The sequence below is a fragment of the Molothrus aeneus genome, chromosome 23 (genome assembly GCF_037042795.1).
Source record: "Molothrus aeneus isolate 106 chromosome 23, BPBGC_Maene_1.0, whole genome shotgun sequence".
Taxonomy (NCBI): domain Eukaryota; kingdom Metazoa; phylum Chordata; class Aves; order Passeriformes; family Icteridae; genus Molothrus; species Molothrus aeneus.
The window spans coordinates 4,824,646-4,849,209 of NC_089668.1; the positions used below are offsets into that span (position 1 = coordinate 4,824,646).

The 24,564-nt window shown below is 51.5% G+C and overlaps 2 protein-coding genes across 5 annotated transcripts in view; one reads left to right on the forward strand and one right to left on the reverse strand.

The window, feature by feature from the left end:
- The first annotated feature begins 769 nt into the window (after nucleotides 1-769).
- On the forward strand, nucleotides 770-17,451 carry CTPS1 (CTP synthase 1). The gene is made up of 19 exons (XM_066564985.1): nucleotides 770-853; nucleotides 1,319-1,495; nucleotides 1,830-2,000; nucleotides 2,627-2,727; nucleotides 3,892-4,008; nucleotides 4,638-4,721; nucleotides 4,977-5,057; nucleotides 7,088-7,239; nucleotides 9,041-9,173; nucleotides 10,605-10,693; nucleotides 11,473-11,567; nucleotides 12,087-12,149; nucleotides 12,948-12,991; nucleotides 14,039-14,135; nucleotides 14,360-14,415; nucleotides 14,500-14,596; nucleotides 14,862-15,006; nucleotides 15,963-16,053; nucleotides 17,311-17,451. Exons 2-18 carry the CDS (start codon nucleotides 1,330-1,332, stop codon nucleotides 16,045-16,047), a joined length of 1,776 nt encoding a protein of 591 aa, XP_066421082.1. The 5' UTR covers nucleotides 770-853; nucleotides 1,319-1,329; the 3' UTR covers nucleotides 16,048-16,053; nucleotides 17,311-17,451.
- A 2,047-nt stretch (nucleotides 17,452-19,498) lies between these two features.
- Nucleotides 19,499-24,564, reverse strand: part of SCMH1 (Scm polycomb group protein homolog 1) — a 63,929-nt gene continuing 58,863 nt past the window's right edge. For 3 of the 4 annotated variants that reach the window (XM_066564983.1, XM_066564980.1, XM_066564981.1), the window contains 3 exons: nucleotides 23,831-24,034; nucleotides 22,685-22,827; nucleotides 19,499-21,660 (listed from right to left, as the gene is read on the reverse strand). In XM_066564983.1, the coding sequence (XP_066421080.1) occupies nucleotides 21,535-21,660; nucleotides 22,685-22,827; nucleotides 23,831-24,034 (473 nt within the window). In that variant the 3' untranslated portion in view covers nucleotides 19,499-21,534. The remainder of the gene's footprint in view (nucleotides 21,661-22,684; nucleotides 22,828-23,830; nucleotides 24,035-24,564) is intronic. The other variant, XM_066564984.1, reaches the window with a different exon arrangement.

Consider the following 24,564-nt stretch of genomic DNA (forward strand, 5'->3'; position numbering starts at 1 on the left):
AGAACTGCATTCCTGTGCAGGGTCACCAAGTGCCAGCAGCGAGGGGACAGCCGCAGCCCATGGGAAGGCAAAGTGACATCTCTGCCCACAGAGCTATCAGCACGCAGGGGACATGTCCATGGGGAATTGTGCTGGCAGGACACACAGACACCAGAAAATGAGATCAACAGTGGCAGAATCCACCTCAGGCACAGCTGAGGGAGCTGGGAAGGGTCTGGAGCCCCAGGAGAGGCTGAGGGAGCTGGGCAGGGGCTCAGCCTGGAGCAAAGGAGGCTCAGGGGGCCCTTGTGGCTCTGTACAGCTCCTGCCAGGAGGGCACAGCCGGGGGGGCCGGGCTGTGCTCCAGGGAACAGGGACAGGAGCAGAGGGAACGGCCTCAGGCTGGGCCAGGGCAGGCTTAAGGTGGATTTTGGGAATTTCATCGCTGAAAGTTTGTCCTGGCCTAGACTGCTCAGGGCAGCGGTGGAGCCCCCACCCCTGGAAGCGTTCAAGAAAGCTGTGGATGTGGCACTTGCGGACATGATGAGGAGGTGTTCGTTCATAGGTTGGACTGGATGATAGTAAAGGTTTTTTCCACCCCAGTTAATTCCGCGATCCCACAGCCGCTCCCGCCCTCCATGAGGCGCTGAGGGGGCCGAGGCGGGACAGAGGGCGGGGCTATGCCGCTCCGGCCACGCCCCCGAGCTCAGGCTCTGGGCCCGTCCCCTCCCAGCCCCGCCCCGCGCATGCGCAGAGGCTCAGCAGGGCCTCATGCGGTTCCCAGCCGAGCCGGCCGGGAGCGGCGCCGCGCGCGCTCCGCACCTCCCGCCCGCTCCCCCCGCGCGCGCGCTGTCCGCGCGCCCGGCGGCCCCAGGTGAGAGCGGCGGGCGGGACCATCCGGGCAGCGCTGGGGGGGAGGCGGGTGGGCGGCAGAGCGGGACCACGCGGACCCCGCGGGCCTGGCGGCGGGGCCACGCGGGCGGCGGTGGCGGGAATTTATGGCGGGAGGAGCGGGCAGGGCACCGGCCCTTAGCGGAGAGTGGGACACGGCCCGGGGCTCGCTGTCAGCAGTGTCAGCGGGCAGGGCACCGGCCCTTAGCGGAGAGTGGGACACGGCCCGGGGCTCGCTGTCAGCAGTGTCAGCGGGCAGGGCACCGGCCCTTAGCGGAGGGTGGGACACGGCCCGGGGCTCGCTGTCAGCAGTGTCAGCGGGCAGGGCACCGGCCCTCAGCGGAGAGTGGGACGCGGCCCGGGGGTCGCTGTCAGCAATGTCAGCGCCCGGAGCGCGTTCCGCTGGCAGAGCCCGCGCTGAGGCGGTGCCGGTGTCTGTCGCGGCCAGGCGCGGGGCAGATGAAGTACATCCTGGTCACGGGCGGCGTGATCTCGGGCATCGGCAAGGGCATCATCGCCAGCAGCATCGGCACCATCCTCAAGTCCTGCGGGCTGCATGTCACCTCCATCAAGATCGACCCCTACATCAACATCGACGCCGGCACCTTCTCCCCGTACGAGCACGGTGGGTGCCCCGCGGGCTCGGTGTCGGGGGCTGCCGGGCGGCGCCGGGGCTGTCTTGGCTTGCCGTGAATCGTCTCTTTTGTAGGAGCCTTTGTGCCTGCTCCTGAGCCTGCCAGCACTGCGGCTGCTGTGCTCACAGCACAGATGTGCTCTGCCTGTTCCTGCTGCTGCCCGAAGGGGTTCGGTCCCCAGTGCGCTGCTCCTCCCGGTTATTAAGGCTTTTAGTTCTGTTCGCCGCTCCTGAACTTGCTGTGGCAATCGGGGAAGGAGTTTCCTTGTGTTGAATCGTTCCACGTGCCCGACACGTGTGCCCGTGCCTGTTTCTGTGCCCGCAGGGGAGGTGTTTGTGCTGGATGATGGAGGGGAAGTGGACCTGGACCTCGGGAACTACGAGCGCTTCCTCGATATCCGACTCACCAAAGACAACAACCTGACCACGGGGAAGATCTACCAGTATGTCATTAACAAGGAGAGGAAGGGAGATTATCTTGGCAAAACGGTCCAAGGTGATGCAAAACTTCTTTCCTGGTGCTTAGAAGTGCGTTCTGTATTTCAGCCCTGGCTGGATGTTTTTGCCTTTCATCTTCACTCGAGGCTCTGCACCATCTTGCTTGTGTTTGGACTGTGCTGGACTTGGGTCCAGCTGGCTAATGTACCCAGTGATAAATATGAATAGACTTCAGACCAATACACTTTGGGCTTGTTTGTTAGCTGGTTAAAATGGTAAATGCTTTTCTTAACTCATGCCATTAGAAAACCCAAAGTATTTGTGAGTATCAGATCAGTGCCTTTCCTTTTTAACCACTCTCCACAGCTGGTTGACATAAGGACCTTTACAGAGAGTTAAAAACAGTGTTACTTTCTCTATTTAGAGCAGAGAATGGTTTGTGCTTGAATCTTTCAGCTTAAAGGAAACGTTGCTTACATGTGTTTAAATTAAGGCAGGGTTCAATTTCCTGCCAAGGCCCTTGAAAATCACAGCCAAGAATAATCACTTCAAAAATGCACAGTTCTTTAAAGACAAAAATTCCTGCTCAAGCCCTGGCTAGCGATTGTCAGTAATTTGCTCTCTAATGAGTTAAGAGGGAGAAATGTGTGGGGGCTTTAACCTTTGCCTGGGTTTCTTTTCCAGTTGTTCCTCACATCACAGATGCCATACAGGAATGGGTAATGAGGCAGGCACGGATTCCTGTGGATGAAGATGGCATTGAACCCCAAGTTTGTGTGATTGAGGTTTGTAACTTTTTAAAAGTAGGTAGTTTTGTTTCTTGTATGCAGTAAACTGATCTATATGCATGTTTTTCTTTACAGAAATGTTCAACTTTGCATGTTATTGAATGGGTTAAAAATTGCCTTTGTTAATTTCACTTATTAATCTTTTGAGTTGCAGCTTGCAGCTGCCTCATGAGGGGCAGCCCCACAGGATGCCAGGGAACAGCTGGAGCTGTGTCAGGGGAGATTTAGGCTGGAGATCAGGGCAAGGTTCTTCCCCCAGAGTGTGCTGGGCACTGCCCAGGGAATGGGCACTGCCAGAGCTCCAGGAGTGTTGTCCAGGGTGGGATTGTTGGGGGGTCTGTGCAGGGTTTTAGACTGGACTCAGTGGGTCCCTTCCAGCTCAGGATATTCTATGAATTAAGCTACAGAATGAATTTTTCAGCTCTTGTAACTCAATATGCCAGTCTGAGTTAATTGTGCTGTACCCTCTTCTTTGGTGGATGGAGGGAGGGGAGGTGAATCCCCCTCTGGGTTCAGCTGTCTTTCCTCCTCCAAGTGACCAATTGAAGCACAGACATGCAGCAGGAAATGGCACGAGTTAGGGGTGGCACTTCCCAGGGTGCTTATGGAACATTCTGCTGCCAGGAGGAGACAGAGCAGGGTGAAGGCTCTGGCAGTGCTGAGCTGGCTGCTGGCACGTGCTAGCACAGGAGAGGGAGCTTGTCACAGAGCCCAGGTCAAGGTGACTTGGACTCTGCCTGCACCTTGGGTGCCAGTTTGTGTGCCAGGATCACAAGCCCAGATCTCAAGTACCAAGGAGGCACTGTCTGACAGCCTGGGAGGCTCCAGGTGTGGTCTTGCATCTGTTCCTGCATGTGCCCTCTCTATATAGTTCTAAAACTTAACAGAAATCTGCTTCTCAGTGCCACCTAATGTTCATAAATCATAATTTTCACATCTAAGTATTTTCCCTGACTATTCTAGAAAATAGAAGTCAAGCTGATGTCTCTGAGGTGCTGCCCATAGGGGAAGCTGTTTTTTTCTTGTGGCTTTTTGATATGTGGGGAAACGATGGCAGTAGAATAGCAGCTGGAGTAGATTGTTGTGTGGATTTCCATGTCTTTAGTGTACACCTGCAGCAGGTTTGGGCAGTATCTGTAACTCCCAGTGTGTGTTTGCCAGCTCGGGGGCACCGTGGGTGACATCGAGAGCATGCCTTTCATCGAGGCCTTCCGCCAGTTCCAGTTCAAGGCCAAAAGAGAGAATTTCTGCAACATTCATGTCAGCCTGGTTCCCCAGGTAAGGATCTGAAACATACTGGTGGGCAGAGGCCTCCTCAGTCCAAAATTTCCTAAATAGGTATTTCTGAAGTGCTTAAGTGCTGTTACTTCTGTATTTCTGTGTATGTATAAACTTCTGGCAGAAGTGCAGAGATTATATGCTTATGTATTTAAAAAGTCTTACAGGAATTGAAAAAGATCTTTTCAAATGGTGTAAATGTGTAATAAAGGTTTGGGAGTTGCAACAATGCAGCATGAGCATTCCTTGTGTCAGACTGAACTGGATTTGGCAGAGAAAATTGATAATTATGGAGTGCAGACCAGTGTTGGTTCTCTTCTCCCTTTTCCCCCTTCTGTCCAGGCCAGGTGATTTATAGAGAAAAATCAGAAATACAGAACATTAGGTATTTGGAGGGAGCAGTGGATAAACCTTAGGCTCTCTGTCCCTCTCCTTCCTGCACTCCAGTGGGCAGATTGGAGCTTGGGTCCCTGCTGTTGCTCTCAGTCCTGGGGATTAAAATGGGCTCCATGAGCTTCATGTCAATTGTCCAAGAACTGAATCAAAGTTTTGATGAGATGTCCTCATTAACCTGCTGACTCATTGCTGCTTATCACAACCTGATACACCCACTGCTCTTCTCTGGCCAGCCAAGCTCGACAGGGGAGCAGAAGACCAAACCCACCCAGAACAGTGTTCGTGAGCTCAGAGGTCTCGGGCTCTCTCCAGATCTGGTAAGGTTTGTGTAGCTTTCAAGTTTGTGGCTTTAAATGTAAAAATCTGGCATGTTGCAGCAGCAGTCTTGTCTAAGTAATGCTGAATTTGAGAGCTCTTGTATAGTTGTGATAAATAAGGAAAAGAAACTGAATTGTGGGGGTTTTTTTTCCTCAAATCAGAGACTGCACAAAGACAGCTCTTTTTGAGGTTTGTTTTATGAATGCCTGAGTGTTTCTGTTTGCATCACAACCCTGATGGTGCTGCTGTGTTAGATTGTTTGCAGGTGCTCCACTCCACTGGATACCTCAGTAAAAGAAAAGATTTCCATGTTCTGTCATGTTGAACCAGAACAGGTGAGGATTGCTGTCTGTGCTTCCTTGCAATAAATACTGGAGCTGCTTGTCAGATGCTGAGGGGGGTTTTGTCAAGTGCAGCAGTTCCAGCTCTGTGTTTTGGTAGCTGCATAATTCATTTGCTGCTTTGTCTTACCTCCCTTCCTGACACATGAACCTGTTGCTAAACCAATTCTTTTTGTGCCAGCACCCAGGTTTTCTTGTGAGGTGATTGGTGTAAGCTTAGAGAATTCTATGGAATCCAAGGTGATTTCTGAATCACTGTTTTGACCTTAATTATAGTTCCACATTCCTCCTGTGAACAAAGAATGAGATTTTTCCAGTATTTAGAGGTGAAAAGATTACCCAAAATTAGTTTTAAAGGCTATATTACTGTACTTCTGCTCTTTTCACAATATTATTCTGCTCAAGAATTCTTGAGGAGAGATTTCACAGAGGTTGAAATGGTGTTTGGGAGAAGCACTGCTTCACTTGAAGGTTGTGATATGCACAAATTCCATGCTTGCATGATTCTTTCTATACTGAGACTTGTAACACATTCTAAGGTGGACCTTGGAAAATAGTCAAAAGTGTAGGCTGAGTTTTAGCACTTTGCAATCCATGTGGAACTCGAAAAATGTTGTCTTTTTGTGAAAAACTGAGTATAACTTCACAATCCCATGTTCTGTCAAGTAATTTTTACTAATCTGCTCTATAGCAAGACCAAACTTGAGTCCTGCAATTTCAAGCACTGCACTGCTGGCACTAATGTTGATGTGTCATCAGTGAAATATCTACCTCTTGTTGGCCAGGAATTCAGAATAAGTTGGCTCTTGTCCCTTTCCAGGAAGTTTAATGCAGTTCTATGTAGTTGCTGCTCTGACTGCTGTTGCACTTGGATCGAGAAGTGAGCAGTAAAAGAGGAAAATGTGCAGCCAAGGAGGTTTGACTGGTGCAGAACTGAACTCTGCTCTCATTTGAGTCAGTAGAAATGAGGATTTAAAGAAGTTTTGCCAGTGTGTTTTGGATCCCTAAAGTACAGGTTCATTATTAATGGACAGGTGACATTTGTCCTGAGCCATCTTTTCCCATTTCAGTTAACTAGAACTGTAGATGCAGATTTTCCTCATTGACCTTAGAATTCTTTGCTCATAATTGTGCAATCCCAAATTGGACGAGGGGCACCCTGTAAAGTGTATTGCTGTCCTGGGGTGACAGCTTGCCCTGGGTTTCACTCAGACTGGGAGCCTGGTTAGGAAGCACAGTGGAGGGAAGGGGGAAGCTGTGCCTGTGGCAGTTTGACTGTAGCTTCACTTGTGGTTCTGTATCACAGGAGTCTCTCTGGAGTGTTCTTTGAACTTTGCTGAGTGCTGCTCACATGAAGTGCTGGACAGCTGACTCCTGCTGCTGGGTTACTGTGTTCCAGCCCTTCCCAAGGGGCTCCAGGGGCAGTAATGCCTTGGGAGTGCTGAAGAATGGCTTTTTCAAGTATAAGGAAACCAGTGTTAAACTACTGATATGTTATATTGTGACAGTGTTCACAGGGGCCTGAGGATGAGGGAAGAGATGAGGATCTGACTCCATGTTTCAGAAGGCTGATTTATTATTTTATGATATATATTATATTAAAACTATACTAAAAGAATAGAAGAAAGGATTTCATCAGAAGGCTGCCTAAGAATAGGAAAGGAAAGAATGATAACAAAGGCTTGTGTCTTGGACAGAGCCTGAGCCAGCTGACTGTGATTGGCCATTAATTAGAAACAACCACATGAGCCAATCCCAGATGCACCTGTTGCATTCCACAGCAGCAGATAACCATTGGTTACATTTTGTTCCTGAGGCCTCTCAGCTTCTCAGGGGGACAAATCCTAAGGAAAGGATTTTTCAGAAAATATCATGGCTACATTATATTATTCAAAATGTTATTGTCTGGAAGTTTAGGTGGTCATAGGGTTTTCTGCTAGAGGAACACTCAGAATATCTGAGTAAAAATGATTGTACAGGCACTGGATGGCTGTGTTTTAATGCTATCATTCTTTTATGAGCAGGTCATTTGTGTCCATGATGTCTCCTCCATCTACCGGGTTCCTCTGCTGCTGGAGGAGCAGGGAGTTGTGGACTACTTCAGGCACAGGCTGGACCTTCCCATCGAGAGGCAGCCCAGGAGGATGCTCATGAAGTGGAAGGAGATGGCTGACAGGTGAGCTGCACTGCTGGGCACACTGCAGCACACTGCAGCATTGCTTTCTGTTCTTGGTTCTTTGAGATGATGTGTAATTCCCTGTTCTTAAGTGTGTTCTTACATGCTCACGTTGTTTCTTTTTTCTTTTGCTCAGAGCCCCATCCAAACTTTGAATGTTTCCAGGGTGGGGAATCCACAGCTGCTGTGGGAGGTTCTTCCCAAAGCATTCATATTGAACTCACGAATTTTTATTAATGCTTTCAAATGGAAATGAAAATTATGTGTTATCTCAGGCTTGATGAAACCAAAAATCCTACAGCTACAACTTCTGTTCCTCCTGCTTGGTTTAGCTGAGCCTTAATGCAGTGATGATCCTGCAGTCCCCTTGGAGGTGAAGACAGAAACCCTGACTGGATCAGAATGTGGAACTGTTTATTCCAGCTGGGTTTCTTTTGCTTGCCAGAGCTGCTCTGAACTTCATTCATTCATCTGTTGCTAAAACAACTGCATGGGTTTCAGACAACCTGTGCCAGTGCCTCACCACTGTCACTGTACAAAACTTCATCCTTATATCTGCCTAAATCCCCCCTCTTTTAGATTAAAACCATCACCACTTGTCCAGGCACAACAGACCATACTAAAAAGTCTGTTCCCATGTTTCTCATAAATTCTCTTAATGGAAGGCTGCCATAAAATCTCCCTCTCCCTGGGGCTTTTTCTTCTTCAGGCTGAACCACCCCAATTCCCTCAGCCTTCTCTCCATAAAATCCTGTGAGATAAACTTAGTGAGATCCTTATCTTGTGTTGGAAGTTTACTGCCTGAGTCAACCCAGCTTGAAGTTATTAACAGCTGGACAGCTCTGCCCTCCCTTTTTATTAAAAAACAACTTCTCAGTAACATTACAAAGTGTTGAAATCCTTTTGTAGCTATATGGAGATGGCAGGAGTGTCAAAGAATATCTTTGAGAGTTCTTTCAGGTAAGTGGGACAAGTGTTTGGTACCTGTTCTGAGACTCCTTGGACACTGGGCTTTTTCTTGTGAGGCTCAGGCTCAATGTTCATGGGGAAATAGTGAATAGAGTCTTTTCAGAAAGGGCTTGAACGTCAGCTGAAGCCTTAAATATGTTTGTTCTTATAAGAAATTAATTTTCAAGATCTAGATGCTTTCCTTGATTTCTGTGCCTGACATAAGCCCTGTCAATAACATTTCCTTTGATGGTGAAAGCCCTTGGTCACCAGCTGGGCTGAGGGTATTTAGCAATTCTGGGAGAAACTTTAAACAAACTCTTGGCTGTGGCCAGGAATTCTGTGTGAATCCTGTGCTGCCAGGTGCTGGGGATTGAAAGTGGAGGCAGCACAGCCTTAGGGCTGCAGAAATGCAGAAATGCTTTCTGTGTTTGGGGCTGCTGGTAGGAGCTGAGCAGCAGCGTGGGAAGATGCTGTGCAGTACAAACATACACCAAGCTGTGCTTTGATCCTCTCCTAGGAGTTCACTGCAGCTTTTGGATCTAATACAGCTTCCTGAAGAGGCAGTTTGGATCTGCTCAGAATGGCTTTTCATCATCAGGAGAGATGAGTTAATTTATGTGTGGCTTTCTGCAACTGTTTTCCTCAGTCGTTGTTGTGGTTTTGATCTCGCTTTGATGTTTCTAAATCAAAATTATTGTAAAAGGTCACTCTTGCAAGGACGTCAGCTCTGTTGGACACACTTAGGAGAACAGGAAAAGTTTGTTTGTTCCTTGGAAAGCTGAACAGAATGGAAGATTCCATCCCTCCCCTGTTAGTGCTGGAATAACCTGTGTGCTCTGGTGTTCTGTAGGTACGACCGTCTGCTGGAAACGTGTTCCATTGCACTGGTGGGCAAATACACCAAATTTTCTGACTCCTATGCATCTGTCATCAAAGCCCTGGAGCACTCTGCCCTGGCCATCAACCACAAACTTGACATTAAGGTAGGGGTGGGTCTGTGTGTGGGGAAAGAACTCCACCCATGCTGCTTCCACCTACAGTGCTGCCCATCCTAATTCACATTGTCACAAATCTGAATTATCCTTGTATCCAAAGGATAATTTGATGCATAAAATTATCCTTGCATCAAAACAGCTGTTTTGATTATAACAGCACTAAAACAGCTGTTATCAGGCCTAAACCAGCTTCAGAGCAAAGCAGCCTCTCCTCCTGTGAGCTGGAGTGGGTGGAAATTGCTCAGTGCTGTGACAGTGGTTGATGGATTGGAGGGGGGCACTCTCTGCTCTCATTTCTCTCACACTTGTTGCAAGTGATTCTTTTTGTGGTTTTACCTTTTTTGTTGCTGTTAACCTTGTGCTACTCAGGTTTTATGATGCCCCTGCCTCAGGCTTTATTAAGGTTTTCATGCTGGTTTGGATGCACAGATGCTCAGGGGTCTTGGTCATAGCTGGATCCTCTGAAGAGGTGAAATATGAATTCTACCTGTTGCTAGAAATTTAATTTTCATTTCAATAGACTTTTAAATGCCCAGCAGTTCCATGATGTCAGTGAGTCATGGAAATAGGTGATTGCTTTTGAACAGTAGTGATCTAGGTCAGGGTTTCCTTTCAACTTCCAAAATCAGTAGAGGTGAAAATAAGCAAAACAAGACTGGTAAAGTGCAGACCCTGCATGTGCATCTGTGGGTATTCCCTGGCAAGGCTGTGTCTGAGTGGCTCAGGAGTGAAGTGAGCTCTGTGCAGGGACATCTTGTGCTGAAGAACTGAGTAGCTGTAGTTAGTTAAACAACTGATTGGTAGTTTTGCAACTTCCAAAAACCAAACGAAAAAAGAAGGACAAAATTGTTCTTTTAAAGGGTTAGCAGCCTGCCAGAACATCCAGAAGTTCAGAGGTACTGGAATGCTGTGGATGAGAAAATGGAAAAATTGCAGGGTTTTTTTCCATTGTCATAACACCCTTTAATTACAGCAGCCTGTGTTTCACCATAGCCTATTTCTTCTGCAATGCCTCTTGAAGGAGATGTTTATTTGATGAAAAAAGAATGGTTTTTTTCCTCTCTGTGTGGTGGTTTGTGTTTGCAGAGCCCCATGTTCCCACCTTGCTGTGCTGCATTCACACCTCACATTGAACATCACAGGCTGGGGCTCAGGGTCTTGGTGTAAGCAGGGCTGCAGAGAGGGGAGGACACAGAAATCACAGGTTCTGTTTGTGCACAAAGAGCAGGGGGATGAGGAAAGGAGTTTTGTTGGCTAACAGATGGGAAATCAGCCCAGAAAAAACTGAAGTATCCATTAGGAAACAAATCCAGAAGTGCCCAGGAGGAATTATGCTGTCTTAATTTAATGAGAATTCAGGGAGTCCTGTACACTCTGGTGGCAATATCTCATCATCTTTTTTTTTGGATTTCTTCCCAGTACATTGACTCTGCTGACTTGGAGCCAGACACTCTGCAGGAGGAGCCTGTCAGGTACCACGAGGCGTGGCAGAAGCTCTGTGGTGCTGAGTAAGTTCTGCTGTGACCCTTTTTGGAGAATGCCTGATAAACCTGTTTTCAGCACACTCTGACAAGGTCCCAAACACCTCTCAGGGGCATTTAGGTGGAGGTGTTAAATGGAGAATTGTTAAATAAGTGAGGGAGGTGGGGGAAATGGTCATGGTCATGAGGATATGCACACCTGCATGATCAGGTGGAAACAGAGGAAATCAGGAGGAAGGAAAGGTACTGGTGCAGCCAGACTGAGAATGGAAGGTGTGAATGGAGTACCAAGTTCTTCAGAAATAGTATGAGAGGGGGAAAAGCATTAGTGTGCAGAGGAGTGCCAAGAATTAGCACAAAACCAAGAACAAGTGGAGCCTGTTACCCCTCAGGGCAGCAGGATTGGAATGAGAAGAAAGAACTTCCTGCAGAGTTTGGTGTTAGGACAACCTGACACTGTAGCCAGGGGTTTGCTCAGCATGGGCCTGGCTGGGTGATGTGTTTGCAAACATGTTTGGGGCAGGGTGTGTGAGTCCCACAGCATGAACCATTCCAGCATGGTAACCTGTGAGATACTTGGGATCTCTCTTTTTGGGAGGCTAAAATTGGCATTTATGAAATATTTCCCCCTCTTTATGTGACAGCTCATGTGAAAACTGCTGCAGCCAGGCCTTGCCACGTGGCTATTTCAGAGCCCTTTTCAGAGGAGAGATCTTGCAAGGCCAAGATTTTATGGGAGGGAGGTGATTTGTGGGTGTGTGGTTTGGGGCAGCCATGCTGAATGGAATCTTTTCATCCCCATGCAGTGGAGTTCTGGTTCCTGGTGGATTTGGTGTTCGAGGGACAGAAGGCAAAATTCAAGCTATTTCCTGGGCAAGGAAACAGAAAAAACCCTTTTTAGGTGAGAAGCATGTTTCATCCATAAGAAGAAATAAAGCAAAGGAAAGGAAGTTGAAGGTGTCTGTGCTGGTCTGCAGCAGGAGCTGCCCTGGTTTTCACTGCTGTGTGGGATGAGCAGTTTTGCAGGCAGTGATTTGTGCTCAGCTGAGCAGGGAGTGCAGCCTCAGCCCTGCTTAGCTCTGAAGTGGTCAGAGTTGGCTGACAGGGAGTCAGCAATGAGGGGATTGCAGTCTGGGGATGTTTCACATCAGCCTGTGGTGATCTTGGCACCAGGAAATCCAAGACTGCATTTCAGTGAAGTGTCTGTGGCGAGAGACTCAGCTGGAGTATGAGCAGAGGGGATGGGAAAGGGAGGGAAGTGAAGCTTGTCAGGACTACAGAGCCCTAAATCCCAGTCCAAGATCTGCCTCATGCAGGTTTTCCTCTGACTCAGGATACTCTGGGAGGGTGTGTGTGCTTTGCAGCATGGGCTCAGAGGTCCTTGTCCTGAGCTGATCATGTCCTGCCTGTCCTTCCACAGGAGTCTGTCTGGGAATGCAGCTGGCAGTGGTGGAGTTTGCTCGCAGTGTCCTTGGTTGGAGAGGTAATGGCACAAAACCCTTCCTGCCTTTGGTAATTTCTTGGGTTGCTTGAGTAATGTGATCTATATAGAGTAATATCTAAAAAATTGTGATTTTTTTTTTAGATACCTGTGATTTTAAGTTTTTCATAGGTCAGTTTAATTTTTTACCTAGACCTGTAAAAACCCCTATCTCTTTTGCTAATTTAAAGTAAAAAGAGCAATTTCCTTACCCTATTTAAATAAAAATCAATAGAGTAAGAGAAGCTTATAATGACAGAAAGCTTCCTATTGCTCAACATGAGATTCTTAACTCCTGAATGAAACACCATGGCAGATTCCCACTGCAGCCAGTGGCAATGAAGCTCAAAAAGCAACTCAGCCAGCCAGCAGCTGCAGCTCCTTCAGTGAGTGGAGTTACCTCCTGAGCCCTCTGCTGGGATTGAGCAGGTTCCTGTTGATACAACTCCCATCAGAGTGCTAAATTGAATTCTCAGCCTGACTCTTTGATTCTCTCCAGTAATGAGGGGGAGGAAAAGGAGTTCCTCAAACCATTGTGCTCCTTTCTCCCTCCCTGCCTTTATTTCTGTATTTGAAGCTGTGTTTTTCCTGAATGAGGATGGGTTGTCCTCTGCCTGCAGCCTTTGAAATTGGTACTGAACAGTGCTGACAGCCCTGTTCCTGCTGCCTGGGGTGTTCTGTGCCTGAGGGGGGGCTCAGCACAGCTGGGGATGAGGAGAAGCTGTCCCTGGGGCAGCTCCTGGAGGTGATGCCATGCTTTGAGCCACTCTGTGCTCCTGACTGCAGAATCTTACATTGCAGATGCCAACTCAACAGAGTTTGACCCCAAAACTTCTCATCCAGTGGTGAGTTTATGGTGATTTACTTGTGATAGCCTTACCTGACTTTCCTGCCCATCCCTGGGCATGATTGCCAGAGCAGCTGTGGCTGCCCCTGGAGCCCTGGCAGTGCCCAAGGCCAGGCTGGACATTGGGGCTGGCAGCACCTGGCACAGTGGGAGGTGGCCCTGGGCTGCAATGAGCTGGCATTGAAGATCCCTTCCCACCCAAACCACTCTGGCATTCCCATTCCTCAATCCAGGATGGAAACCAGCACCAAAAACCATTGCAGCAAATGGAGAAAGGAAAGGAAAGAATGATTTCCTGGATGGTTCCAGGTGCCCCCAGTGCCATTTGCCACAGGGGTTTGTAGCCTGGCAAGGCCTGGTTCGAGAGGTTTGGGCTCTGCCAGGGTGCCCAGAGCAGCTGTGGCTGCCCCTGGAGCCCTGGCAGTGCCCAAGGCCAGGCTGGGCATTGGGGCTGGCAGCACCTGGCACAGTGGGAGGGGTCCCTGCCATGGCAGGGGTGGCACTGGGTGGGATTTAAGGTCCCTTCCAATTTGAAGTGTTGTATGATAGCTCCAGACAGACCTGAATTCCTGGGTACCATTGTGGAAGGCTCTGTGTTTCTAGTCCAGAGTCCACCATAATGATTGGCTTCTGCTGTAATTTAAAATGCTACTCAAAGTGAGGAAGTTATCAAAAACCAGCTTATGATGATTTATCAAAGAGTGAGCAAGTCTGATTTAATTTTTTTCCCCCATAAATTTGCTTATTTGTTTGACATGCAGTTCAGTAAACATCACAGTATTGGTGTGTGCAATCTGTGTAAACTCTGAGGCCATTTCCTCTGTGAAAGTTCCCTGAATATCCACAAACCTCCCATAGGTACTGAACAACTCAGCCAGCTAACCTAGTTCTGTTGGTCTGCCTTGTCAGGACAGTGTTCCTTGGGCTGGTTTCCTTGGTTTTTTGCATGAATGTTGATGGGATTTTTTTTCCTTTTATGTGTCAGAGTTTGCCTGTCATTGTTACTCCTCCCTGATTCCCACCTCCCTCTGAATTCTTTCCACAGGTCATAGACATGCCAGAACATAATCCTGGGCAAATGGGTGGGACAATGAGGCTTGGCAAGAGGAGGACACTCTTCCAAACCAAGAATTCAATCATGAGTAAGGCCTTTCTTGTCTCTTCTGGAAATGTTTCCTGGGGAAAGTGAGGCCTGGGGATGTTGCAGCATCCCTGAATGGCAGCTGTTCACAGACTGTTCTGGTGGGGAATGGGGATCAGGGAATTTAATTCCCTCCAGAAGTGGCAGATTCTGAAGGATGCTGATCAAGTGAATGTGTTAAAAGCTGTGATCACTGCTCTAAGGAACATTTCAATTCTGCTGCAGGGAAGCTCTATGGAGATCATGATTTCTTGGAAGAGAGACACAGACACAGATTTGAGGTAAAAATGCTCATGCAGGTATTGAGCTTTCCTGTGTAATCCAGACACAAGAGATCATGGCTTGCCTTGCTTCTGGTTTTCTAGGTCAATCCAGAACTGAAGAAGTGTTTTGAAGAGCAAGGTCTGAAGTTTGTGGGGCAGGATGAGGAGGGAGAGCGGATGGAAGTGGTTGAGCTGGAAGGTGAGTCCTTAAGTTTGTGGGTGTGGGATGGACAGGGGAAAGTGTTTGGAGGGTAATGGAGCAGCTTTTCATGTGGGACCCATTCAGACTGTCTTGACTGCATCCATAAAATGATGGTAAAAATAAAATCCCATGTCCCTCTCCATTTATGGACAAAAATGGAAATGATACTTCCCCATCATCAGGGCTTCAGCATAATGAGGATTTCACCTGCAGCTCAGCACCAGCTTGAGAGACTTGACATGAATGTTTTGTTTGTTTTCAGACCATCCTTTCTTCGTTGGTGTTCAGTATCACCCCGAGTTCCTCTCCAGGCCCATCAAGCCATCACCCCCATACTTTGGGCTCCTCCTGGCATCTGCAGGGAGACTCACCCACTACCTGCAGAAGGGCTGCAGGCTCTCCCCCAGGTGGGTTTCAGACAGAGCCCAGTCAGAGCTGTCACAGGACGCTGCTGCTTCCTGCAGGATAGCCCAGAGCATCCTCTTGGCACAGAGCTCCTGGGGATAACTTGGTATTGCACCCCTCTTCTTTCCACTCTTCTTTTGAAAGCTCACATCTGTGTGTTGAGGCTGATTGTGGGGCCACAGAGCTGTCCTGCAGAGAGGATCTGCAGCCTTGTGCTGTCAGTCAGCCTTTGGGGAAGCTGAGGTTGGGCCTGCTCTTTTACATGATTGAGACCTCATGGGCTTTCCCCTCCATTCCTCAGACAAGTCCCATGTACAGGCTGGTCCATGAGAAACTTGTTCCTGTTGCTGGTTTAAAGAACAGGCCCTGGTGGTTGCAGCCTCTTAATTTTGTTTTTTTCTGCTGACTTCAGTTTGCAAAGCAAGTGGTGTTTTGGGTGGATTTAATGGTGCAGTTACTTGGTGCTGCTGTTCCCCAGTGCCTGCAATTCCCTTTGGCTCTTGGGACTGTGCAGCAAATAACAACCATTTGGTACTGACCTGTTCTCCTCCTCACACTGAGGGGTTGCTGACAGGCACTAAACAAAAACCAGACCAAATGCAGAGGAGAATTAGCAGTGGCTGCATCAAACCCAGGCAAATGCAATGCCAAAAATAAAGTGTTGGCTTTGTGGGCTGAGCTGCAGAGCAGCTGCACCACAGGATTCCTGTGTTGGTTCAACATCACAGTGCTCAGGTGTGGTCCAGAGGAGTTTTGTGTGTGAGGCACTCTCATTTCAGTGCCTCCAAGGGTGGAGAGATATTTTAACTCTCTGCTTTTGCACATTTGACTTTGAAATGGCTCCTTGCAGCAGAGGAGCTGAAGTTTTCCCTGTGCTGCAGCATCCCACATTAATGAATGAATTAATCTGTCCTTAAAGCACTTGTGCTCCCTAACCCCAAATCCTTTACTCCTGCAGGGACACCTACAGTGACCGGAGTGGCAGCAGCTCTCCTGACCTGGAGATAACAGAGCTGAAGTTCCCTTCAGCAAACCACGACTGATTCCTGGTAATGTTTCATGATCTCTGCCTCTTCCTTTGGGAAAAAAAAAAATTCTTGGCCAATCTTTGCTTCTGGCAACTGATTCCTCACATTGTTTGGTAGAAAGCTGGGGCACCATGAGATGGGCTGGGGCTCACACATCTGTTCCAGCTGTGCTGAGGGCTGGGTGCTGCCTCTGTCTGTGTAACAGCTGGGGATGGGTGTCCCCTTAGCAAAGTGACACAATAAAATACAAATACAGAGGAATTTGGGGTTAGATTTGGATGAAAGCACCAGTGGAGCACACACTGCTGGGAATGGGGGCAGAGCTGCACGAGGGGTTCCTGGGTTTAGGAAATTCAGTATTTTGCAGTCCCTCACCATAGTAAAAGAACATCTTGGAAGTATCCATTGTGTCCATCTCCTGGGACAGCAGATCCTGTCAGACCTAGGACTCAAGCTCTGCTCTGTAAAGGCTGCAGGTGTTACAGGGATGTGAAAACTGGATGTAAACAGTCCTGGGAAGGAGAAGATACTAAAACCTGGCACTCAGACTGTACCAGCAAAACAGAGTTTACATTTGCATCCTCCCTCTGTTCAGTGGGTGATCATGGATGTGACACCTGGCCCTGCTCTGGCTGGTTTGTGAGGGGGTTTTGCAGGAGCTGAGCAGCATCTGCACACCCCTGTGGGTGTGTGGGCTCCACTGCTGAGTGGCAGGGCATGGAGAGCTCCAGCCCTTCCCTCCTCCCCTTCCAGAGTGCCTGCAGGGGGACAGCAGGGTCAGCCCCAGTCTGGCACAGGAGTGCTCCCCATCCCTGGGCACAGCACTGGGACCAGATGGGACTGCTGGGTGTTGGGCTGCTCCACAGCACCAAGAGCTGAAGAATTCCCCCTGTAAATGTTGATCCTAAAGATACTCTGAGCCTTGGTCTCACTGACAGTATCCCCTGTGTTCCCTAATGTGGCAGCTCTGGTGGCTTGGAGGCTGTCCCCGCATGGGGAGAGTGGCAGTCCCTGGGATTGGTGTCACCCAGCTCTCTTAGGGCTGCATGCAGCACAGTGCAAATGCTGCTTTGGTGCTGCCTGTGGGCAGGGCTCAGTGCTGGCTGAGCTGCGCTCACTCCCTGTGCTCTGTGTGGAAGGAGCCATGGCCAGGGGGGCAGTTCAGTGCCTTTGGGGGTGCCCCAGTGGAGCTGAGACAGCCCTGAGCTGGGCACAGGGCTCTGGCCAGGGCCCCTGTGTCAGACCTGTCAGTGATTCCTGCTCCTTTTCTCTCTCCAGGTGTGTCCTTGCTGCAGAGAGGAGTCTCCATTAGGTTTTCCAGGTGTTCTTACAGCAGCAGCTTCAACACCCTCAGCTTTGGGCTTTCCTAACTTACGGGTTTATAATTTTTGCTCTGAGATCCTGTCCCTTATTTCCTCAGCTCTTCTGTCCTTCCTTTATTCTCTCTATAGATCTTGGTTATTTGTGGAGGGGAGTTCAGAGAGGCCCCTCCAGACTCCCTTCAGTTGCTTGGAGGCCGGCTTGGAGGCCAAGGCGAGCTGGGTGTGGGATTTGCTGTGCTGAGGGGAATCCCATGGCACCAGCCCTTCCCAGTGCAGGCAGTGCTTGGCACCAGGGTGCCTTGGACACTGACAGTGCAGCTGCTCTCTCCAGTCCTTCTGCTCCCTCCTCAGTCTTTACTTACTGGTGAAATTATGGATGGCACAAGATTTTGGGAGCTGGCTTAGTGTCTGAGCTGGGCTGTGCTGCACAGAGGGCTCTGGGCAGCTTCATGCAGCCTTTTTGGTTTGTCTGGCTTTTTTTTCAGGGGATGATTTTTGTTTTGTTGGGTTTTTTTTCTTTTTTTTTTTTTTCAGTAGCATTTGCAAACCTTTGGCACTGGTGCTCTTGGTGCATTCATTGTCACAATGAATTTGTAACCAGGAAGATCTTCCTGGAATAGTGTTAGTTACTGTGGAATATGCTCAGCTCTGGCTGAGGTGTCACTGCAGGGATGTGATCAACTGGGATCAGGCTGGGGGCCAGGAGAACAAAGCTGCAGGGAAACCCTGACCTGAGGGGTCCCTGTGAGCCCTCCCTGTGCTCCTGGGGCTGGGAAACTTCGACCCCTTGCATCAAGGGGGAGGTGAGCACAGAGTGAACCCCTGAACCACTTCACTGCTGCCTTGAACTGTGTCCCTGGCCTGGGACACAGCAGCTCCTGGTGCTTTTTCATGGATTTGAAGTGGAGCCTTTTTGTTGCCTTTTTGTCCTCGCTGGAGTCACGTCCTGGGCTCCTGCAGTGGGTGCCCTTCTTCTCCAAGGGCTGTTCCTGAGGGAGGAGCTCACCAGCCCTGCCTTGGTGTTGCTGTCCAGCTCTGTGGGGCTGAGCTGCCTCCATTCCCTGCCCTGTGTGGCCCTTGATTGAGGAGAAAGGAACAAAGAAAAAGGAAGGAAAGTGTCTCCCTTGTCTGATGTTGCACACTCGGACTTCAGCAGCTCCGTGGAGTTTGGGAGAGCTGCACGGTCAGACCTGGCTGAGCCACAAAACCAAACCCTGTCCTGTCCCTCCCCAGTGATCTCCTCCCAGCCCCCCTTGCTTTTTTAGTCCTCATTTGTTTTAAATATTCCCTGTAAAGCTGCTGTGAGCCTGGAGAGCTTGGAGCACTCCTCGTGTGCCAGTTCCAGCTGTGGGGCAGGAATTCTCGAGTTGCAGTTGCTCTGCTGCTGCCCACTCCTGCCCTGGCCTGGCCATCCTGGGGCAGGCTGAGATCCTCCCTCAGCTGCAGCACAACTGTGGTTTTTTTTTTTTCTCCTGAAATGTTTGTTTTGGCCAAAACTCTGCAACTGACTGGGTCATTAAATGCTCATTTGTAACAAACTGAGTGAGGAGCCCTGAGCCTGCTCTGTTCTGCCTGCTCGGAGGGAGGGAAGGAAAGGACTGAAGCACAAAACTTCCCAATCTTGAATTAATCCCCTCTAAGCTAGCAAAAACTTGTGGGTTTAGATGTGGAGCTGCAAAGTGAAGTTACTGAGCTTCCTTCCAGCCCTGGAGAAACCTGGGGAGCGTGGGCTGAGCCTGCAGGCTCTGCAGGGCAGGAAAAGGTTTCCAGTGGCTTTGAGCTGCCCCAGGAGGGTTTGTCCACCCTGTCCTCCACAGCCAGGAGCGTTTCTTGCCTGCTGCAGGAGAAGCAGGGCTGTGCACAGGCCAGAGCTGTGTCCATGGGGTGATGTGGGGCTGTCCCCAGAGCAGCCTCAGCCCTGGCTCTGGCTTCGGGAACAAGGCTGGGACAAGTGCTGGGAGCACCCTCAGCCAAGGGCACCCCGTGGTTCAGGGAGGCCAGGCTGTGCTTCCCTGGCCTCCCCATCACCCCCAGCCCCACCCTGGCCCCGCTCTCCCTCCTTGCCTGGGGCAGCCGGGGCTCAGTCCTGGGGCTCAGTCCCAGGGCTCAGTCCCACGCTGCCATCAGTGCACAAACCACGGGGAGGAGCTTGGTATCCTTTTATTTATAAACAAATCAACGTAAAAGAAGTGCAGAGGAAAGCACAGGCTGGCCCTGGGGCCAGGTCACAGCGAGGGCCCCGTGAGCAGCACAGGCTGCTACAGGACAAAAGCCATTTTGCCTTTTTATTACTTTGGGGTTTGGGGTATTTTTTCTTTTTTTTTTTTTTTGCAACTTTGCCCCTTAGGGGTAAACCTGACTCAGTGCAAGAGCCTGGAGGGTTGGTCACCATAGGGGCCCATCCTGCTGCTGGCCAGGCCCTCGAGGCTGCAGGGGAGGCTGGGAGCTGTGGCTCCGATGCAGAGGCTGAGCTGGGACAGGAGAGGGAAGTGCTTGGAGTGGAGATTCTGTCCCAGCCCTTTGGTCACTGCAGGGGGAGCGTGCTGAGGTGTGTGTGGGCACACGGGGCTGTGCTGGCACCATCAGCCCTGTCCCAGCTCAGGCCACGCTGGTGCCTGTGATGCTCCAGGGTCTGGGCAGCCCCGGGTGGCAGCTGCTGTCCAGGGGACACTGCGGTGGCACAGCTGGTGGCTCCACTCTGACACTCCTCATGCAGCTGCAGAAACCTGTCTGGGACCATGGGAAGCACTCAAGTGCCATCAAAAATAAATACATTAAACTGCCTGAGACCAGTAGGTGCCTCGGGAAGGGCAAAGCCCTCACAGCCCTCACAAAGCCCTCACAGGAAGAGCAGTGCCAGGACAGGTCACCATCCTGGGATGCTCTGGCCAGACCCAAAACCCTCACACACGCTGAGCTGGGACAGACCAAAACTAGAGGAGCAGGAGTGCCCCTGGGAAGACAAACCTTAGCAGCTCTGGCTAAAAAACCACCAAGAGCTGTGAGTTCAACACAGGTAGAAAAATCATCTCATCGTTTGAAACAGACAACTCCTTAGTAAAAAAAAAAAAAATCCAAATTAAAACAAAAATTAAAAAAGGCGAGAAGGATCAGCTGAGTCCTGCAGCATCCAGGCAGCCTCCAACACCAGCCCAGGCCCATCCGTGCCAGGGGCATGCCAGGCCCAGCCCTGCTCAGCTCTCCCAGCTCTCTCCATGCTCCCACATGGCATCTCTCCAGTCTGGAATAAATATGAAAGCCTCCACCCCCCCAGCCCAGTGTGCCCAGCTGGAGCCAGGTCAGGAGCTGGGGGCAGGCAGAGATGGGTGGATGGGCTCCCCCAGTTTGGAGACAGGGCTGGCTGGCCAAGGCTCTGAGCTCACTGCGGTGCCACGGGGCTGAGGGCAGGCTGGGGGCACTGAGCCCCTTGAGGCTGGCCAGGCTCAGTGCCCAGGGGCTGCCCCCCAGGCCCAGGGAGGAGCTGAGGCAAACACCGGGGCCCCAGGGGCCCTGCTGGAGCTGCTCCATCCAGGGAAGCAGGACTGAGCTCATGGAGAGGCGCTGGCTGGGAAGCAGGGGAGACACCTCGGCTTCCAATGGCCCCAACCTGAGTCTGGTGAGAGCCCGGCTGTGCCAATGGCCCCAGCCCGAGCCTGGTGCAGGGCCCGGCTGTGCCAATGCCCCCAGCCCGAGTCTGGTGAGAGCCCGGCTGTGCCAATGGCCCCAGCCTGAGTCTGGTGAGAGCCCGGCTGTGCCAATGCCCCCAGCTCGAGTCTGGTGCAGGGCCCGGCTGTGCCAATGCCCCCAGCCCGAGTCTGGTGAGAGCCCGGCTGTGCCAATGCCCCCAGCTCGAGTCTGGTGAGAGCCCGGCTGTGCCAATGCCCCCAGCTCGAGTCTGGTGAGAGCCCGGCTGTGCCAATGCCCCCAGCCCGAGCCTGGTGCAGGGCCCGGCTGTGCCAATGCCCCCAGCCCGAGTCTGGTGCAGGGCCTGGCTGTGCCGGGCTCCTCCTGAGCGCTGTCGGGGGCGGGCGGGGCCCCGAGGGCCCGGCCGGCGTCGGGAGTGTCCGTCTGTCTGTCTGTCTGCTGCGGCGGAAGGGGTGTGTGCATGCGAACCTGTGGCAGGTGAGCGCGGGTGGGGCGGCCGGGAGCGCGGGTGGGATCCATCCTGCCAGGAGTCCTCTCAGAACTTGCCTTGCTTTAGCTTGTCGATGTGGTAGGTGAGCTTCAGGGCTGGCCCCAGCTTCAGCCCCATGTATTTCATCATCATGTCACTGCGCAGCAGCAGCAGGGCTTTCCCGTCGATCTCCTGCAAGGATCAACCACAGAGCTCGTGATGGCACCTGGGAGCCCCAGCCCTGCCTGAGCCAGGCTCAAAATGCAACAGCAGGGCTGGGTGAGAGAGCCCTGCTCAGCAGCATCCCAGTATGGACATCCCAGCATGGACTCCCCAGCACGGACATCCCAGTATGGACATCCCAGTGAGGACATCCCAGCATGGAGACTCTAGTATGGAGATCCCAGTATGGACACCCAAGTATGGACATCTCAGCAGGGACATCCCAGTAGGGACATCCCAATAAGGACGTCCCAGTGTGGATACTCCAGCAGGGACATCCCAGCATGGAGACCCCACTATGGAGACTCCAGTATGGAGACCCCCAGTATGGACATCCCAGCATCGACAGCACAGATAGCCCCACATCCACTCTGAAAAGTCTGCATTGTGGGCTCTGTGGGATCAGTTATTGGATTAAAAGGGAAAATAATCCAGGTGTCAGTTCTTAATTGGATAGTTTAGTCTTAAAAGACCTTGGAACAAGAGATTGTGGCCATTTTGTGCCTTCTAATGAAAAGCTGCTGAACTCACAGCAGTGAGACTGTTTTACTGATCAGAAATAATAAACACCTGAGTCCCAACATGAACTGCTGCCTCAAGTGCCTTCAATGCAGACCCAGAGAAACCCACAACTGGTAATCCCCACACATCTGGCCTGAAGTGCTGCTGTGTTCTGAGTCTCGTGGATTTTGTTGGTGTGATTTGCCCCTTCCAGATGTAGCACACCCCTAAACACACCCAGAGCTCTGCACATGAACCCCAAACACACAGAGAGCTCTGTAAATGAACCCCAAACACACAGAGAGCTCTGTAAATGAACCCCAAGCACACCCAGAGCTCTGCACATGAACCCAAGCACACCCAGCTCTGCACATGAACCCAAGCACACCCAGAGCTCTGTAAATGAACCCCAAGCACACCCAGCTCTGCACATGAACCCAAGCACACCCAGCTCGGCACATGAACCCAAGCACACCCAGCTCTGCACACTCACGTGCTTTCGGAAGAGGTCGGCGTGGGGGCCCAGCTGCGGGTCTGCCTCGCGGATGAACTGCATCACCTCCTCCACCGTCCAGGCCGAGGGGTCGCGGCTGCTGAGCCGGGAGCTGTCCCGGGAGCCCGGGTACCTGTCCGAGCCTGGGGAAGCCACAGCTCCGTTACTGGGGCTCCCTGGCACCGCCCCAGCCACTGGCCCTCAGCCCACCACCACTCAGCTCCTCTCCACAGCAGGGCAGAGACACAGCAAGGGCCAGGCCCAGACTCCTGTGGCACAGCTCTGGCACCCAAACCTTACTCCCCCTCTTTAGGTCTGACTTTTCAGGGCAGCCTTCTATACTGAGCTCTTGTCCCCTCTCTCAAGCCCCACTCCCCTTGTTTGGCCCCAGCTCCCACTCCTCCCTGTCCATGGGCAGACACTTCCCACCTCAGCAGAACATCCCCTGCCATTCCCAGGTGTCTCCACAAGCACGGCTCCTCCTCCCCTCCCAACACCTTTAGCACATCTAACACAGCAAAGCTGGTTTATGTTTCCATTGGCTGCATCTTCTGATGGACTGAACCCACAGGTGACCTCCCAGCCTGAGCTGGCACAAGTCCTGCTCCCAGCGTGCCCAGCCCCTTGTCTCAGCTCTGCCTGAAAATGTGTGGGGGAGGCAGCAGCAGCCTGAGCTTTTCAGAGGCTTTTACTGATGCCATGCACCTAAAATGACATTATTTGTGACCCCACATGCTGCAATGAGCAGTTCAGCTCTCCTGCCCCCATTCCCCCATACAGAGAGGTGCTATTCCTGCATCTGCCCATCCTCCCCGCCCCACCAGGCAACTTTTGACTCCCCAGCCATTCCCAATCCATCCTTGTGGACTCAGACACCCATTTATCACTTGGACACAGTTCAGCTCCTGCCTGTTCCTTTCTCCCCACCGACCTCCAGGTCCACCCAGTCACCAGGCAAAGCAGAAACGTCACCTGTCCACATCACCTGTCCACACTGCCACCTGCCAGGTGCCATCACACCTAACAGACTCAGCTGGCTGTGCAGAGCCCAGCCTCTGGCACTTGGTGCACTCAGAGAGGTGTGACTGGAGTTAGCCCAGCCCTTCACTGCCCCATGTACAGCTCAGGGCTGTTCTGAGCTCTTACCCCCAGAGCTCAGCCTGCGCAGGGCAGAGCTGCTGCCCTGGCTGAGGCTGCAGGGCTGCTGCAGGTGCCTGTATCCTGGCAGGCGAAAGTCTCTGGAGCTCCTGCTGTGGCTGGATGAACTGACAGAGTTCAAGGCAGAGTCCATGGGGTCCAGGCGAGGCTCTAAGGGCCCTGGGAGGCCATCTCCCAGGACAAAGGTTTCACCTGGAATGCACCAAGCTGCAGTTAGTGCACCCACCCGAACGCCACGGCCACGCTCCCGTGTGGGGCAGAGCCACAGCAGCATGGCTGGGTCCAAGCCCTGGCTGGGCTCAGGGATCAAACCAGGCCCTGCCACAGCCCTGGCATTCACCAGCTGCCAATGGTGTCACCATCTGCCAGTGCCAGTCCAACCAGTGTAGTGACAATGGTCCCAAACTGGAGCAGCAGCTCCTTTCTTCAGCTACTCTGCTCGTGCCACCACCAGCACTGAGGCCTGCCTGCCCTGGGCCCCTCTGTGGCCAAGGGGCACCTCTGGATGCCAAAGGACACAGGACTCACAGACAGCCCTGAAGAGAAGGGGAGGAGATGCTCCCTGAGGGGCCACACCCTGCACCTCACCAAGGGCTTGGCATTGGGTGGCAGACACATGCAGAGCAGGAGGGAGCTGTGCCATCAGGGCCAGGCAATGCTCCCACACCCTGCTGCTCCTCTGGCCCCAAAAGCAATGATGAGCTGCCCCAAAAGCAATGATG

Bases quoted from the DNA above. Each gene is read 5' to 3' on its own strand.
- CTPS1 (XM_066564985.1), top strand. From the start codon at position 1,330: ATGAAGTACATCCTGGTCACGGGCGGCGTGATCTCGGGCATCGGCAAG. The intron at 2,728-3,891 runs GTTTGTAACTTT...TGTGTTTGCCAG, and splicing joins CCCAAGTTTGTGTGATTGAG to CTCGGGGGCACCGTGGGTGA. The intron at 4,009-4,637 runs GTAAGGATCTGA...TTCTCTGGCCAG, and splicing joins ATGTCAGCCTGGTTCCCCAG to CCAAGCTCGACAGGGGAGCA.